General features: G+C 51.5%; 1 protein-coding gene across 1 annotated transcript in view; it reads right to left on the minus strand.

The window, feature by feature from the left end:
- WASHC5 (WASH complex subunit 5) overlaps nt 1-14,952 on the minus strand; it is a 205,789-nt gene that overhangs the window by 154,391 nt on the left and 36,446 nt on the right. The window contains 3 exon segments of the mRNA XM_029592012.1: nt 4,433-4,562; nt 11,617-11,744; nt 12,418-12,589. Coding sequence (XP_029447872.1) covers nt 4,433-4,562; nt 11,617-11,744; nt 12,418-12,589 — 430 coding nt within the window.

A 14,952-nucleotide genomic window follows, 5' to 3' on the forward strand; every position in this document is an offset into this window, starting at 1 on the left:
TCCACCGCCGGTGTGCCCCACCGATCGCAAAGGAGCCTGAAGGCGTCCTCCGCGAGCTCCCACTCCCCGGGATCTAACCAATGCCGACTGAGAAAATCCGCCTGGACATTTTCCACCCCGGCTATGTGGGAAGCCGCGATACTGCTCAAATGGGCCTCCGCCCATATCATCAACGACCGAGCTTCTGCCGCTACCGGCTGACTCCGGGTTTCCCCCTGACGATTGATATAAGCCACCGTGGTCGCATTGTCCGACAGAATCCTGACGGAACGCCCGCGGAGAAGCGGGAGGAACTTCACCAGAGCTAATCGCACCGCTTGAGTTTCCAACCGATTGATGGACCACGACGCCTCCCGAGCCGACCATGTTCCCTGAACCGCTCGACCGAGACAGACTGCTCCCCAACCGAGCAGACTGGCATCCGTGGTAACCACCGTCCACGACGGAGTTTCCAACGAAACCCCGCGACTCAAGTTTTCCTGGCAGAGCCACCATGGCAAGCTGTCTCTGGCTTCCTGGGTCAAACGGCAGGCTGAGGAAAAATTCCTCCGAGACCGGGCTCCAGCGGGAGAGCAACGCGGACTGCAAGGGACGCATATGCGCAAACGCCCATGGAACTAACTCTAGCGTGGAGTTCATAGAGCCCAAGACCTGCAGATAGTCCCAGACCACTGGGACCGGTTTGCGCAACAACCTGCAAATTTGCCCCTGTAGTTGAGGATACGCTCTTGCGTTAGGGCCACCGTGCCTTGACACGTGTCGAACACCGCCCCCAAATACTCCAGGATTGCGACGGCACCAGATGACTCTTGGCCAGGTTGACCACCCAGCCAGTGAGCGTAACAGGTGCAGCACCCGCTGAATCGCCAGCTGACAAAGAGTCCTCGACTTGGCCCGAATCAGCCAATCGTCCAAGTATGGATGCACCAACAGCCCCTCCTGGCGGAGTCTCGCCGCCACCACCACCATAATCTTGGTGAACGTGCGCGGAGCCGTTGCGAGGCCAAATGGCAACGCTTGAAACTGGTAATGTTGTCCCAGTACCCGCAAAACGGAGAAAACCGTTGGTGCTCCCGTCGAATCCCAATGTGCAGGTACGCCTCTGTGAGGTCCAGAGAGGCCATAAACTCTCCTTTTCTGACCGACGCGATCACGGACCGCAAAGTTTCCATTCGAAAACGCGGAACCCTTAGACACTTGTTGACACTCTTCAAGTCGAGAATGGGACGAAACGTCCCCTCCTTCTTGGGTACCACGAAATAAATGGAATACCGGCCCTGTCGGAGTTCGCCGGTCGGAACCGGAACGACGGCCCCGAGGTCGCGCAACCGCGCCAGAGTCTCCCGCACCGCCCGGCGCTTTTCTGAAAACCCGCAAGGGGATACCAGAAAAGCCGGAGCCGGACGGCGTGAAAAATCTAACGTGTAGCCGTGTTTTATCACCTCTAGGACCCACTGATCCGACGTAATCTTGGTCCATTCCTCGTAAAACCGGCTTAACCTGCCTCCAACCGGAGGAACCGAGGAACGGACCGCCTCACTTCATTGCGCTGGCTTACTGCCCTGCACAGCCGGACTGGCCCCCGGACGGCCGAATCGACGCCCACGAAAGGACTGCGAGTACGATTGTTGGCGGGCCGCACCGTGACGGAACGAAGAGTTCGATCCTCGCGCCGCACGAGTTCTACGGCCCCCACGAAACCGCGGCCGAGCGGCTGGAGCACCCCGGAAGCGGTATCTATCCTCCGGTAAACGGTGCGCTTTATTCTCCCCCAAGGATTCTAGAATATCCTCCAACTCCTTACCAAAGAGCAACTTCCCCTTAAAGGGAAGAGAGCCTAACCTAGCCTTGGAGGTACCATCCGCCGCCCAATGGCGAAGCCACAACAGTCGCCGCGCCGCTACCGCAGAGACCATGGTCCGTGCCGAAGTGCGCAGGAGATCATAAAAGGCGTCCGCACTATACGCGATGACCGCCTCCAATCGACTCGCCTGTCTCGCCTCATCCGTCGATAGAGACTCATTCGCCAACAGCTGCTGTGCCCAGCGTAAACCGGCTCGCAACGAAAAATTACTACAAACCGCGGCCCGGATACCCAACGCCGAGACCTCAAAAATACGCTTCAGTTGAACCTCTAACTTCCTATCCTGTATATCTTTGAGAGCCGTACCTCCCGTTACCGGGATGGTGGTCTTTTTGGTAACCGCCGCCACCGCCGAATCAAGTTTTGGCAGGCGCAAAAGTTCCAACACGTCCTCCGGCAGTGGATATAATTTATCCATAGCCTTAGCTACCTTGAGTCCCAAATCCGGAGTATCCCACTCCTTTAACATCAAATCCGATGCCGAGAAATGTAGTGGAAACGCCGACGAGGGACCCCTGAGGCCCAAGACAACCGGATCCGTCTGACCCAGACGAGATTCTACCTGGGGAAGTGGGATTCCCAGTTCCCCCAGGATTTCCGGGATGAGGGGCCCTAGCTCATCCCTATGGAACAACCGAACTACCTTCGGATCGTCCCCATCCGCAGCGTGCAGTGTCCCTGCATCCTTAGGCTCCGGCTCTTCATCCCCCTCAACCCCCCTCGGGGGCTGGGATGGACAGTCCAGATCCTCCTCCGGATCCGCCAGCGCCTCCGACTCTGACGAGGAGAGCGAAGGCCCCTCCGCCCCCCTGGAACGAAGAGGCCTTGGCCTGGGCCGGGGCCTAGACAGCCCCCCTCCCCCCGTACTGGATTTTGGGGCCTTGACCGCTGGCGCTCCGCTCTCAGAAGCGGGGACCCCCGGACCTCTCTTCCGAGCCAGGCGGCGTGCTTTAAACGCCTTATGCATAAGCAACACGAACCGCGAGTTAAAGGAGGAATCCGATGACCCCTCCTCCTCATCCTCGGGGGAATCATCCCCAGGAGACCTGGACCCTAACGGCCCTTCTTCGCCTCCAGACACCCTCTGGGGGGACAAACGCTGCGGGTCCCGCACCTGTGCGCTGGTCTGCCGGCCCGCGCTAACTTGTGCTGCCCGCGCTAAGAAAATGGCCGCCGTTCCCGCCGAAAACGCTGGCAAAATGGCCGCCGTCCCTGACGAACTCGCAGCCGTCCGCTCCGGGAACGCTGCTACCCTCGCGGTCCTGCCTACCCCGCCGAGACGCCGAAGGCACCGCCGACCCTCCTTCTCCGCCGCCCACGCACGCGGAACAAAGACTGTCGCGCGACAGCCTCCCTGCCGCGGACCCGCAGGCCCTGCACGATGCCTGCCGAGGCATCCCTCACACTGGCGCGGCGAACGGAGGCAGAGAGAACAAAAAAAAATCAAAGTTTTCTCCCCGGATCGGCGGGCCCCAGTCACCGCGAGCAAGCACAGCCTAGCAAGCACAAGCACACACACCACACACAGCACACAAAATAAATAAAAACAAAATTTTTTTTTTTTTTTTTTTTTAAACTGCTTACCTCGGATCCGGAGCCAGCTGGGGGGAGTGAGCCGGGACCCCCGGTATCACCCCCAGCCCTGTGGAGCCGGTACGTGGGGCTCTCCCACTCCTCGGCTGCCTCTACCAGGGGGAACAGTCCCCTCAGGACCCTAACTTCCCCTGGGAGGCGGGGATTGGGACCAGCAGGCAAGCCTCTGCGGTCCCTTCCCACTAGACAAAAAACCAACAAACTTTCCTACCTTTTTTTTTTTTTTTTTTTTTTCACAAAAACCACCTAACCAACGTAGGCCTAACACAGACTGTAGGTTTTGCACCCTCTCCACCTGCTAGGAGACAGAAGAATACTGCCAGACTGTAGGTGGCACCAGCCTATATGTAGGCGGAGTTTTTGTTTATAAACTTCTGTCTCCATCTGCTAGAGGGGGGGCAAAACCCAGGAGTCTGGACTGATCCTGGTACGTACAGGGAACAAGCCCTTTTACATTTTTAAGCCTAGAAACTTTTGAGGGGGAAATGGTGCGTGAACATGGAAAGCACGTGTCCTCCTCTGGTTCCAGAAATCACATTTCAACATGAATTCCCCAATGCTTAGCGCTGTGCATCTCTTGGGCTCTCTCTCTAGATGGTGCCCATTTGACCTGTACTGCCACCCAGTCACTGGTGTGATTTATTCCCATTATTCACCGTCACGCCAATCCATCCTGTACCTACGTCAGAAGAAATCCTGGCTGATGTCGTGGAATGTCAGTGAAAGAAGTTCACATTTATTTTATATTGTGCCTTTAAATCGAATAGTCAGATTTGATCCATACCTTCCTTTCCTGCTCTTCTCTAACTCTACAAATAAAAAGTAGATGCAACAGGAAAACCGTGATTCCCTAGCTCCCATGTGGCAAAGCATAGGGGTGGCAAACAGTGAAAGGAATTATTAGCAGGGGAGCGAGACGGGACTTCAAGATCAGCAATGCTGGCAGAGCAGCCTAGGGCAGACTTTTTGACCTACCATTTTTCTCTACTCTTGTCAGAGGTTTGACTCCTGAAAAGACATCAGCCAGTTCCATCATTCTCTCAGAGCCTTCCTTCTTATAGTTTTCCCACTTGGCTTGCTTTTCGGACAGCATCTGCTTGAACATCTGTTTTACAACCGCAGGCAGGAGTTAGTAAACTTTTATTGGCGCACGCTGCACAACCAAATGATGCAATAAACTCAGATAAATACAGATTGGAGCTGCTTATACAGACCAATAGTCATAAGGAAAACAAATTTCTTTTGTAGACATTTTAATAACAATGAGTTTCTGATTAAACTGAACTCTACAGAAATAATATATCTGCATTCACTGGTGGAAAGATTGGTACAAGAGGCAACACTACGTAATTCAAGGGGCCTATGTACTAAAACTGCGTTAAAAGCTGATTTTAGCTCCTTTTCCCCTCCCCCGTAATATATCAGGTTTTAAAGTCCAATGTATTAAAATTCTGTTTTATTTAAAAAGATTTACTCACATTCTACAAGAACTCAAAGGGCTATATTAAAAGGGAGCATAGCCCTAATAATGTGTTCACTCTCTGTATTCTTCAGCTTTGTCCATGCTATTTGATGCAAATTTAAAGGGAGGAAGGGGAATCTTTGCCTCCACCCTCAGGCCGAGGTGGCAGGAGGAGATTCTCTTAACCTATTGGCATGACCTCCAGTGGGGATCTGGCAGTGCCTAGCATGATGACCCTCGGTGGCGCCAGGTCAAAGGAAAATTGGTTCTTACCTGCTAATTTTCGTTCCTGTAGTACCATGGATCAGTCCAGACTGCTGGGTTTTGCCTCCCTTCCAGCAGATGGAGACAGAGAAAAACTTGTACAGCACCCCTTATTAGACCGGCGTGCCACCTGCATCTCCTCAGTATAAACAGTCTCAAAGCAGATAACTAGTAACATTTCAGACTAACTTGGCAGATCAACAAGATGAACAGGTAATAATAAAAAGCCCATGTTTGAGCAACGTGAATATAGAAAGGAGTAACATGTCATCTTCTTCTGATACTTTTGGCTATTAGAGTGGGCTCTCATGGAGAAATAAAAGAACTGAATCCTCGTCCTGGGAGGGCGCCTGGACTGAATTAGCAGGTAAGCACCAATTTTCCTTTCCCTGTACGTACCTGGATCAGTCCAGACTGCTGGGATGTACCAAAGCTTCCCTACGCAGGGTGGGACCCTGAGAGTCCCGCTCGAATGACTCCGCTGCCAAAATTGTTAACATCCGGAGCCTGGACGTCTAATCGATAATGACGAGCAAAAGTATCAATGTCTTCCAGGTCACCGTCCTACAGATTTCCTGCGGCGAAACCAACTGACACCTAACTCATGAAGTGGCTTGAGACCGTAGGGAGTGTGCTTTCAGTCCCTCAGGGATAGACCTGCCTTTGCAGATGTAAGCAGACAAAATAGCCTCTTTTAACCAACAGGCAATAGTAGCCTTGGACGCACATTGGCCCTTCATAGCGCCACTCCACAAGACAAACAACTGATCAGAAACCCTGAAGGAATTTGTGACCTCCAAATAGCGCAGGAGAACTCGGCGGATGACCAAGCGCTTCAACCCCCGAGCGTGCGGCGCTTCCACTTCCAAATCTGAAAATGCCGGAAGCTCCACCAATTGGTTCATGTGGAAAGAGAAGACCACCTTCAGTAAAAAAGACGGAACAGCCCTAAGAGAGACCCCAGAATCTGAGATACGCAGAAAAGGTTCCCTGCAGGAAAGGGCCTGAAGCTCAGACACTACGAGCCAAACATATAGCCACCAGAAATACCGTCTTTAACGCGCGATCTTTTAATGTAGTCCGCTTCAGAGGCTCAAAGGAGCTTCACACCAGGTTAAGGTTCCACAATGGACAAACGGAATGGACTGGGGGATTCTTCGCACCCTGATGGAAGCGGACGACATCTGGATGCGACGCCAAAGACGTACCATGCATCTTACCCAGAAGACACCCCAAGGCCGCCACCTGGACTCGCAGGGACTTGAAAGACAACCCTTTGGCTAAGCCTCTTTACAAAAAAGCCAGCTCTTGAGCGATGGAAGCCTAATGGTGAAAAACACCCTGATCCTTACACCAGGATTCAAACACCTTCCAAACCCTAATGTAAGTCAGCGAGGTAGAAGGTTGCTGCGCCTGGAGAAGAGTAGTAATCACGTCCTCCTGATAACCTCTCTTTCTCAACTGCTGCCTTTCAAAAGCCAGGCCGCTAGACAAAAGAGATCCACCTCATCGAAAAATATAGGGCCTTGATGTAAAAGAATGGGAAGGTGACCTAACCGCAGAGGATTGTCCACCGCGAGATTGATAAGGTCCGCAAACCACGGGCATCGGGGCCACTCTGGAGCTACCAGGATCACCTTCCCCAGATGTACCTCCATCTGGCGAAGCATCTTGCCGACCAGAGGCTATGGTGGGAAGGCATAGAGAAGAACCGTGGTCGGCCATGGAAGCACCAAAGCGTCGACTCCCTCTGCACCGTGTTCCCTCCTGCGACTGAAGAATCGAGGGGCTTTGGCATTCCTTTGAGTTGCCATCATATCCAGATGTGGAGGACCCCATCGGCGAACCACGAGTTCCATGGCTTCATCGAAGAGTTCCCACTCCCCTGGGTCGATTGTCTGCCGACTCAGATAATCTGCCTGCACATTGTCCGTGCCCATGATGTGCGATGCTGCCAGAAGAGATAGATATTTTTCTGCCCAAATCATGAGTTGCTCTGCCTCGGCGGCCACCTGCTGACTCTTGGTACCACCTTGCCGGCTGATGTAGGCCAAGGTTGTTGCATTGTCCATCAGAATTCTGACAGCCCGATTGCGTACCAGCAGTAGAAATTGTTGTAGAGCCAAGCGAACAGCTCGTTTCCAGGCGATTGATCGACCAGCTCTTCTCCTCAGAGGACCATTGGCCTTGCACAGCTCACGACTGACAGACCACTCCCCAACTGGAGAGGCTGGCATCCGTTGTCACCACCACCCACTGGGGGACCTTGAGGTTTACCCCGCACTGCAAGTGCTCTGGAATCAGCCACCAGCCAAGACTGGATGTGGCGGACTCTGTGAGCTGTAAGGGGGCCTGAAACTCTTCTGATTTCGGGTCCCAACGGGAAAGTAACGCTCTCTGTAGAGGTTTCATATGAGCAAACACCCATGGTAGCAATTCCAAGGTGGATGCCATGGAACCAAGGAACTGTAAATAGTCCCAGGTCTTGGGGAGAGGAAGAGATAAAAGCCTTCTGACCTGCTGCATCAGCTTGGAGATCCGATCCTCCTGAAGAAACATCTTCCCCACATGGGTGTCGAATCTGGCTCCCAAGAAGTCTAGTTCCTGAGATGGGAGAAGGTTGCTTTTGGCCTGATTGACGACCCATCCCAAGGACTCCAGGAGACTCATGACCATGTCGACCGCAGCCTCGCAGAGAAGTTTTGACTTTGCTTGAGTAAGCCAATCGTCCAGATATGGGTGAACCAACACGCCCTCCTTCCGTAGGGCTGCTGCCATGACCACCATCATCTTGGTGAATGTGCGAGGGGCTGTCATTAAGCCGAACGGCAGGGTACAGAACTGAAAATGCCGGCTGAGAATCTTGAACTGAAGGAACTTCTGGTGGTCTTTGTGGATGGATATGTACAAATATGCCTCCGTCAAGTCCAGGGACGCCAAGAACTCGCCTGTGCGCACCGCCGCAATAACGGCATGCAGTGCAGAGCTGGCACTGTTGTGGGCGGGCCTGTGGCTGTGAAAGGAATGAGACCAGAACTGTGCTCTGCTCCCAGACTGTCATTGACCAGTAACAGGAGTTCTGCTCTGCTGAAATCTCCGAAGTCCCCGGAAACAAGAACGGGTCTGCAAGAAAGGTCTTGAAGGTCGAGGCTTGTCCTCCGGAAGCCTCTGAACCTTGTTCTCCCCCAAGGACTTAATCAACTGTTCCAGGTCCTCCCCAAAGAGGAATTTGCCCTTGAAAGGTAACGAACTCAGTTGAGCCTTGGAAAATACATCAGCCGACCCGTTGCGTAGCCACAGGAGCCTTCTGGCCGAAACCACCAATACCATGGTTCTGGAAGACGTACAGAGGAGGTCATATAAGGCATTGGCTCCATATGCCACTGCCGCCTCCAAGCACTCCGCCTGAGTGGATTCATCAGGTGGGAGGTCCTGAGAAGTCAGCTATTGTTGGATGCAGCGAAGGCTCGCTTGGAGCATAAAACTACTGCAAACGGCCGCACGGATCCCCAGCGCCGACATATCAAAAATTCGCTTCAGCAGCACCTCAAGCTTTCTGTCCTGGAGGTCATTAAGGGCCGCCGCCCCAGCAACTGGACTCATGGTCCTCTTTGTGACTGCCGACACCGAGGCATCCACCTTGGGAGACCGAAGCACCTCTAAGACCTCCTCAGGCAAGGGATATAACTTGTCCATTGCCCTCCTCCGGAACTTCCCATTCGCGGGTCAACTGCTGAAGCATGGGGTGAAGAGGAAAGGTCTTGTATGGACCACGTAATCCTGCCAGGACCGGGTCCACGGAAACCGGAGGGAGGGTGTTTTGTGGAAGCTCCACACCGAGCTCCGCCAGAATTCACGGGATAAGTGGGTCCAATTCCTCTCGATGAAACAGACGAACCACCTTTGAGATCATTGCCCTCCAACGGCGTCCTTTTTTCATTATCCTCCTCTGGGTCAACTCCCAGAAGGGCTGGGGGACCTGACAGCATATCCGAAGCACCAGTGGCCGCCACAGCAGGGCTGGAGGCCCCGCCCCCTGGGAGGGACGAGCCCCGCAACTTCTTGATACGTAGCGACCCCTGGGAATCCTGACGAGGAGGAACCTTCCGGGGCGGGCCCTCCGGTCTCTCCTGCAGGGTGACTCTTGGCTGCTGGCTCTGAGTAGCTAAAAATGCTTTGTGCATTAAAAGCACAAAGTCCAGGTAAAATGCTGAAGGACCGCTCCGTTCCCCCACCGGGGGATCGGGCCCCTCATCCAATTCATCCAGTGAGGGATCCTGGGTGACCTCCGGGCTGCTGGGAACCGGTGACATGCTCTTTTCTGCGCTGCTGCAAAGGTTTCCAAGATGACTGCCTTTCCCACGCTCAGCGGGAACGGATCGGCCTGAGCAATCTGAGCGGCTGCCCGTTTGCCAGCTCCCTGGGACTTTGGCAGCCGGTCCGAGGGACCTTTCCCTCCTGGAAGGCAGTGCACGCAGAGCCCAGAATGAGAGAGCCGCAAAGCAGACTCCCCGCAGGCCACACATCGCGTCGGCCGTGGCATCGGTAGACAGGGGGTGAGGGGCGAGGGAAACCACCTGGCCAAGCAGAGACGTCTACCTGTAGGACAGACACTGCTACCACTACCCCATCGAATGCTCCTGCCACTCCAGGACCGTCTGAACAACAGACCTGCCACCTAGTTCTCTTTCCAGCGCCGGCTCCTCTTTTTTTTTTCTGTAGCTGACTGCTACCGAAGAAGATGGACAAGCTGCTGCTTTTTTTTTTAAATTCGGACTGAGGGACAGCGGGGGGAGGGACCGGACTACCGATATCCCCTCAGATGCCTTGCCATCTGGGAGCCCCGCGGGGTCACCAACCCCCAGCTCCTCACATCCTGCAACCAGGAGGGATGGCCCCACTGGGACCTGCCAACCTCCTGGGAGGATTTTTCCTTTTTTTTTTGGTTTGTCCTGAGATCTGCTAGTCTGTCTATTTTTTTTTTTTCTGTCAACACCTCCAGACAAAAGGTGAAGACCGCAGGTTTTGCATCACCTCCATCTGCTGGAGACAGAGAAATACTGAGGAGATGCAGGTGGCACGCCAGTCTAATAGGGGGTGCTCTACAAGTTTTTATCTGTCTCCATCTGCTGGAAGGGAGGCAAAACCCAGCAGTCTGAACTGATCCGGGTACATACAGGGAACAGGGGGCAAACCCAGGGGGAGGCAAGAGTCCCTCCTTTTTCTGCTTGGGCCTAGTTGGAAAGGGAGGGGGGGGGAAGTGGGGGTCTTTGTGGTGGAGATGTGTATGTATTTAGTACAGTTCTGGACCAGGGGCCAAAATTTCAAAGGCTACAAGTATGAAACAAAATTTATTTCCCTACCAGGGTTTTAGTAAATAGCATGCTATTTTAGGGAGCAAAAATCAAACGTGCTCCCAATGCTGCAAACTCCATGGGTACTTTTACCTACAGAGTTTGCACCCGTAAATCTAAGCAATTTGATTATTGCCAAATGAAAAAGTATCTGTTTCCATGTGGGTAGTTTTTCAATAGGAAACAGTGCTTGTAAGTTTGAATAATCAATTCAACATACAGTACATTGCTCTTCTCTCCACCCCTGAAAATGCCTCTAAAGGACTGCAAATAAAAGCATGAGCACTGCTAAACAATGCACATACTTTTACCTGAAGGCAGGTTGAGCCACACTCAAAGCCCCCACCGAAAGGGATTTGAATATTGCCCCCTTAAGTTTTAAACACACCAGCATATGACAAACATTAACGCACTTGCATATGTACTAAATACAGACTTTTCGCCCACATTAGGGCCTTTGTAAATAGCATGTTATTTAATAATCAGGCTAACAGTATTAGCATGCACGTTAAGCGCAATGTATTTTTAGTATATAGACTCCTAAAGATAACAGTGTTAGGGACTGAACCTGATGAGGGATTCTCAGTATGGGCTCCTGCTTTCCATGCAGCCAGTACTATGGAGCCAAAATTTCAAACAATGGGGAATTGATGGGCATTACGTGGCCTGCTAGAGCGACACCTGCCCTCTCTCATCCACAGGTGGTTTATTTATTTTATTTAGATTTATGTTCCGCCTTTCAGCCAGTTCAAAGCAGAGGTTTAGGTTTAGGTATGCGGTCTACAGTGGGCTCTGATGAGAGGGGTCGCATTTGCTGAGCTCTAACCTGACCTACCTGCCATTCTTGCCAGGACATATCTAGCTGCTGCAGGAAAGGCAGCTCTGAAAGGAGGACACCAGGGTTAGAAGCATGCACCTCGATTACCGCTGACAGAAGGAGGCATGGGAGAGGACTGGGGAGGTGGGAGATAATGACAACCACGGTACTATCCTACGGTCTATTGTCTTGAGCATTAAAAGCTTGTGCTCACAACCATGCAACGGACCGGAAACACGGACAAGCAGGTTGGCACGCTTACCTCCTTCAACAGGAACTCAAACTGGGCCGTATCTAGCAGAAGCTGGAAAAGGATCTTGGACTTGTACTTGGAATCTGTCAAGATCTGCTCCTTGACTTGGCGTAGTCGCTTGTTGTTTGGGTCGCAGGCTGCAAAGAACACAAGTTATGAGTATCTGTAAGGGAAGAACCCCACGCAGGACTCTTCTCTGGGATTGCTCACAGAACCACAGAATATGACAGATAAGGACCTCAAGGCCAATCTAATCTGCCCACCTTTCTTTCCTGGGGCAATGCCTCCCACAGGAGAGGAGGGAAGCTACTGTCTCTGGGGTAGGAGGAGAGGGGAAAGAAGGGGAGGGTGGATGGGCGCCTGTGAGAGGAAAAGAGAGGAGGGAGGCCAGTGGCCATTTAGTGGGGGAGAAGTCAGAAAGGGAGAGGCTGGTAGCTGGGTGGGGGGTGGAGGAGTGGAAAAGTTTAGAAATTGGATGGAGAGAAAGTGAAAGGAAGATGAGTGAGGCAGCAGCACAAAGGATCCTTAAGAAAGCCAGAGATCAGCTAGCATTGCAATAGGAAAGGAAGGAAGTTGAGCAGACTGAATGGGTCTATTGGTATTCATCTACTGTCATATTCCCAGCTTCCATGATGTGAAATCACTGGTTGAGTGTGCAACGGTTGTATGAATGGTAAGGACAGCTTAGCACTAGAAACGATCCACTGCGTGCAAACCTCATTACCGGGGCAGCCCATACCAGCCAGAGGCTTCCTGGCATAGAGCTCCAGTAGGGTAAAAGCTTTGAGCCATGAGCTGAGAGAGCCTCACCAGAGTCCGCGGTGTGGAGCATCAGCCAGCGGATGGCAACGTTGCAGTCACGCAAGGAGTTCAGCAGCTTGGGAATATTGTCCAGGACAAACTCCTCTCGCAGGAAGCCCTCCTTCAGAAACTGCTGCACTTGGGGGTGCAAGCGTTCCATGATAGCTGCATATCTGCTCGCCTTCAGAAATGAAAGAGGAAGCCATTAGCTCTGAAATCTTTACCCACAAAAGGTTCAATATGGAACTGTGGGATTAGCATTCGTCTTCCTGATACAAATTTGTTTTAGTGACTGGAAGTGCAACCTTGAACTACAAGCAGTTTGATTGGCTTGAAAAGAAGTGGTTCAAGGGCTTAGAAATGCCCTGCGGCACACCCAAGGGCCTGGGAGGTTGATGCCTTCATCACGAGAAGCAAGCAGAGCAAAGCAAAGCATAGTAACATAGCCCTTCCAGGCTGCCCAGTTCATCACTTCAGACACATGGCAATTCAAGCATTTGCATTACCTCAAGTTGAATAGCAGGAGGTCCTTGCTAACCTCTGAGGATTTACAGATTGCATGAAGGCTCTGAAATTAGTTTAACATCCAGGCCGATGCAATATCAGGTGCTAAGGTCTGCGTGCTGCTGAACGTGCGGTTGGGATGTGCTAGACCTACACCCCATGCAACACCGGGATTAGTGCATCCAAAATGCACGTAGCAAATAGTGCTCATCACATGTAAACGCACATCGATGAGGCTATTAGCTGGCATGCCCGATGTAAAAAAATGACCGCGAGCTGGACGCACATGTTTTTACACTCAAACATTAATGCCGGCCCCGGAGCTGGCATTATGAGGCTTCCCAAACCATGTACAGGAAGAAAAGCATAAAATACTGCTTTTCTGTGGCTTCTCTGACTTAATATTGTTGCGTTACTAAGCAGGAGGAGCCACAGAAGCAGAAAAAAAAGTCTTTCAAGCAGTCAGGTTAGGGAAAGAGGCGCTAAGTTTATGAGCGTCTGTTTCCCTAACCTGCACACAGCTATGTCTCCTGGGTGCTCGATGCAGGGGACGCTCTAGGGATGCACAATTTATCCATAGTGCATCCTTTTTAGCATGTTGGCTCATTTGCCTATTGCATCAAGTGCCCAGGAGAGACAATTGTGCGCTTGTTAAAAAAAAAAAAAATGTCCCCAGTTTGGATGCACTTTTTTAGCGCGTTGGTAATGCATCGGCCTGACCTTGTTCCAGGCTTCTAAACTTCACTTCAATGTTACTTCAGTGAGGTGAGTAAATCCTCTAACTCCCTGAGCAGTAAAAAGAACTAGTAACTGCCAGGGGAAACTACAGACAGATAAGCTTGGGATTGTGTTCCAGAGAACCCGGCTGCCTCCTGTAAGAAACTTGTACAGGAAAAATGAGCGGGGGCTCCCCAGATAAAACGTCAGCAGAGGGTGTTGTGAGGGACACTGCAGGAAACACTTTACCTGTGAAAGCTGCTAGGAGGTAAAACCCTTAGCTTGCTCTAATTTAGCCCCGTTTAGGAGTTTAAAACTGTTTGGATACAGAACTATTTCAGGATTAACACTGCTGAAAAGGCAAAGCTTTACTGAGTTTGAACCGCTCAGCTTTGAATCCACTTAAAGAGTTGGGCTGGCCCCCGAACCTCACAGCTTTATGGACATGGTGTTCAGCTGTAGCACCAGGACTGTCCTTGCAGTCAGAACCACAGGAAAAGCTGAGCTCTGGGCTGGGAGAGCCAGAGTGTTGTCATTTGAACTGTTCAAAGCACGACACAGGCCCAGTGTAACAAGGACGACGACAGTGCTGCGCTGCTGCTGTCCTTCTCCTAACAACCATCTGGGACAGGCATGGGGGAGGGCAAGGGGGGAGCAGTCACTTCCTGCAGCGCTGCAGACGGGAACTGGGAATTCCATGGGAAGGGCTGGATTTTGCAAACCTTATTAACAGGAGACTGGAAGCACTGGATATATGAATAAACATGGCTTAATAGGGAAGAGCCAGCATGGATTCAGCAAAGAGAAGTCATGCCTTACTAATCTATTCAAATTCTTTGAAGCATGTGTATAAGAGTGAGCTGGTCAATATAATATATCTGCATTTTCTGAAGGCATCTGATAAAGTCTCTCATGAGAGACTCTTGAGAAATTTAAAAAGGCACAGGATAGGAGGCAATGTCCTATCGTGGACTGGTGACTGATTAAAGGACAGAAAAGAAAGAGAGACTATGAGGCCAATATTCAAAGGGATATATCTGGACAACTTTTGAGTTATCTGAATAAATGCCGAGGTTTCGGTATCTTGGCGGTGTTGTGGGGCTGTTCCAGGGGAAAGTTGACTTAGTTGAATAAGTTATTTGGCTAGGTCTAGACATGCCTCTGTGATGGGTAAACATTATTTATTTAAAATCTTTTATATACAGTCGTTTTGTAATGCACCATCACAACGGTTTACATATAGGCACATATATTTGGTTTGGTTACAAATGAATTTACAAAAGTGCCATTACAATGTCGGTACATGCTCATATAAAATAATGT

The sequence above is a fragment of the Rhinatrema bivittatum genome, chromosome 2 (assembly GCF_901001135.1).
Source record: "Rhinatrema bivittatum chromosome 2, aRhiBiv1.1, whole genome shotgun sequence".
NCBI lineage: Eukaryota > Metazoa > Chordata > Amphibia > Gymnophiona > Rhinatrematidae > Rhinatrema > Rhinatrema bivittatum.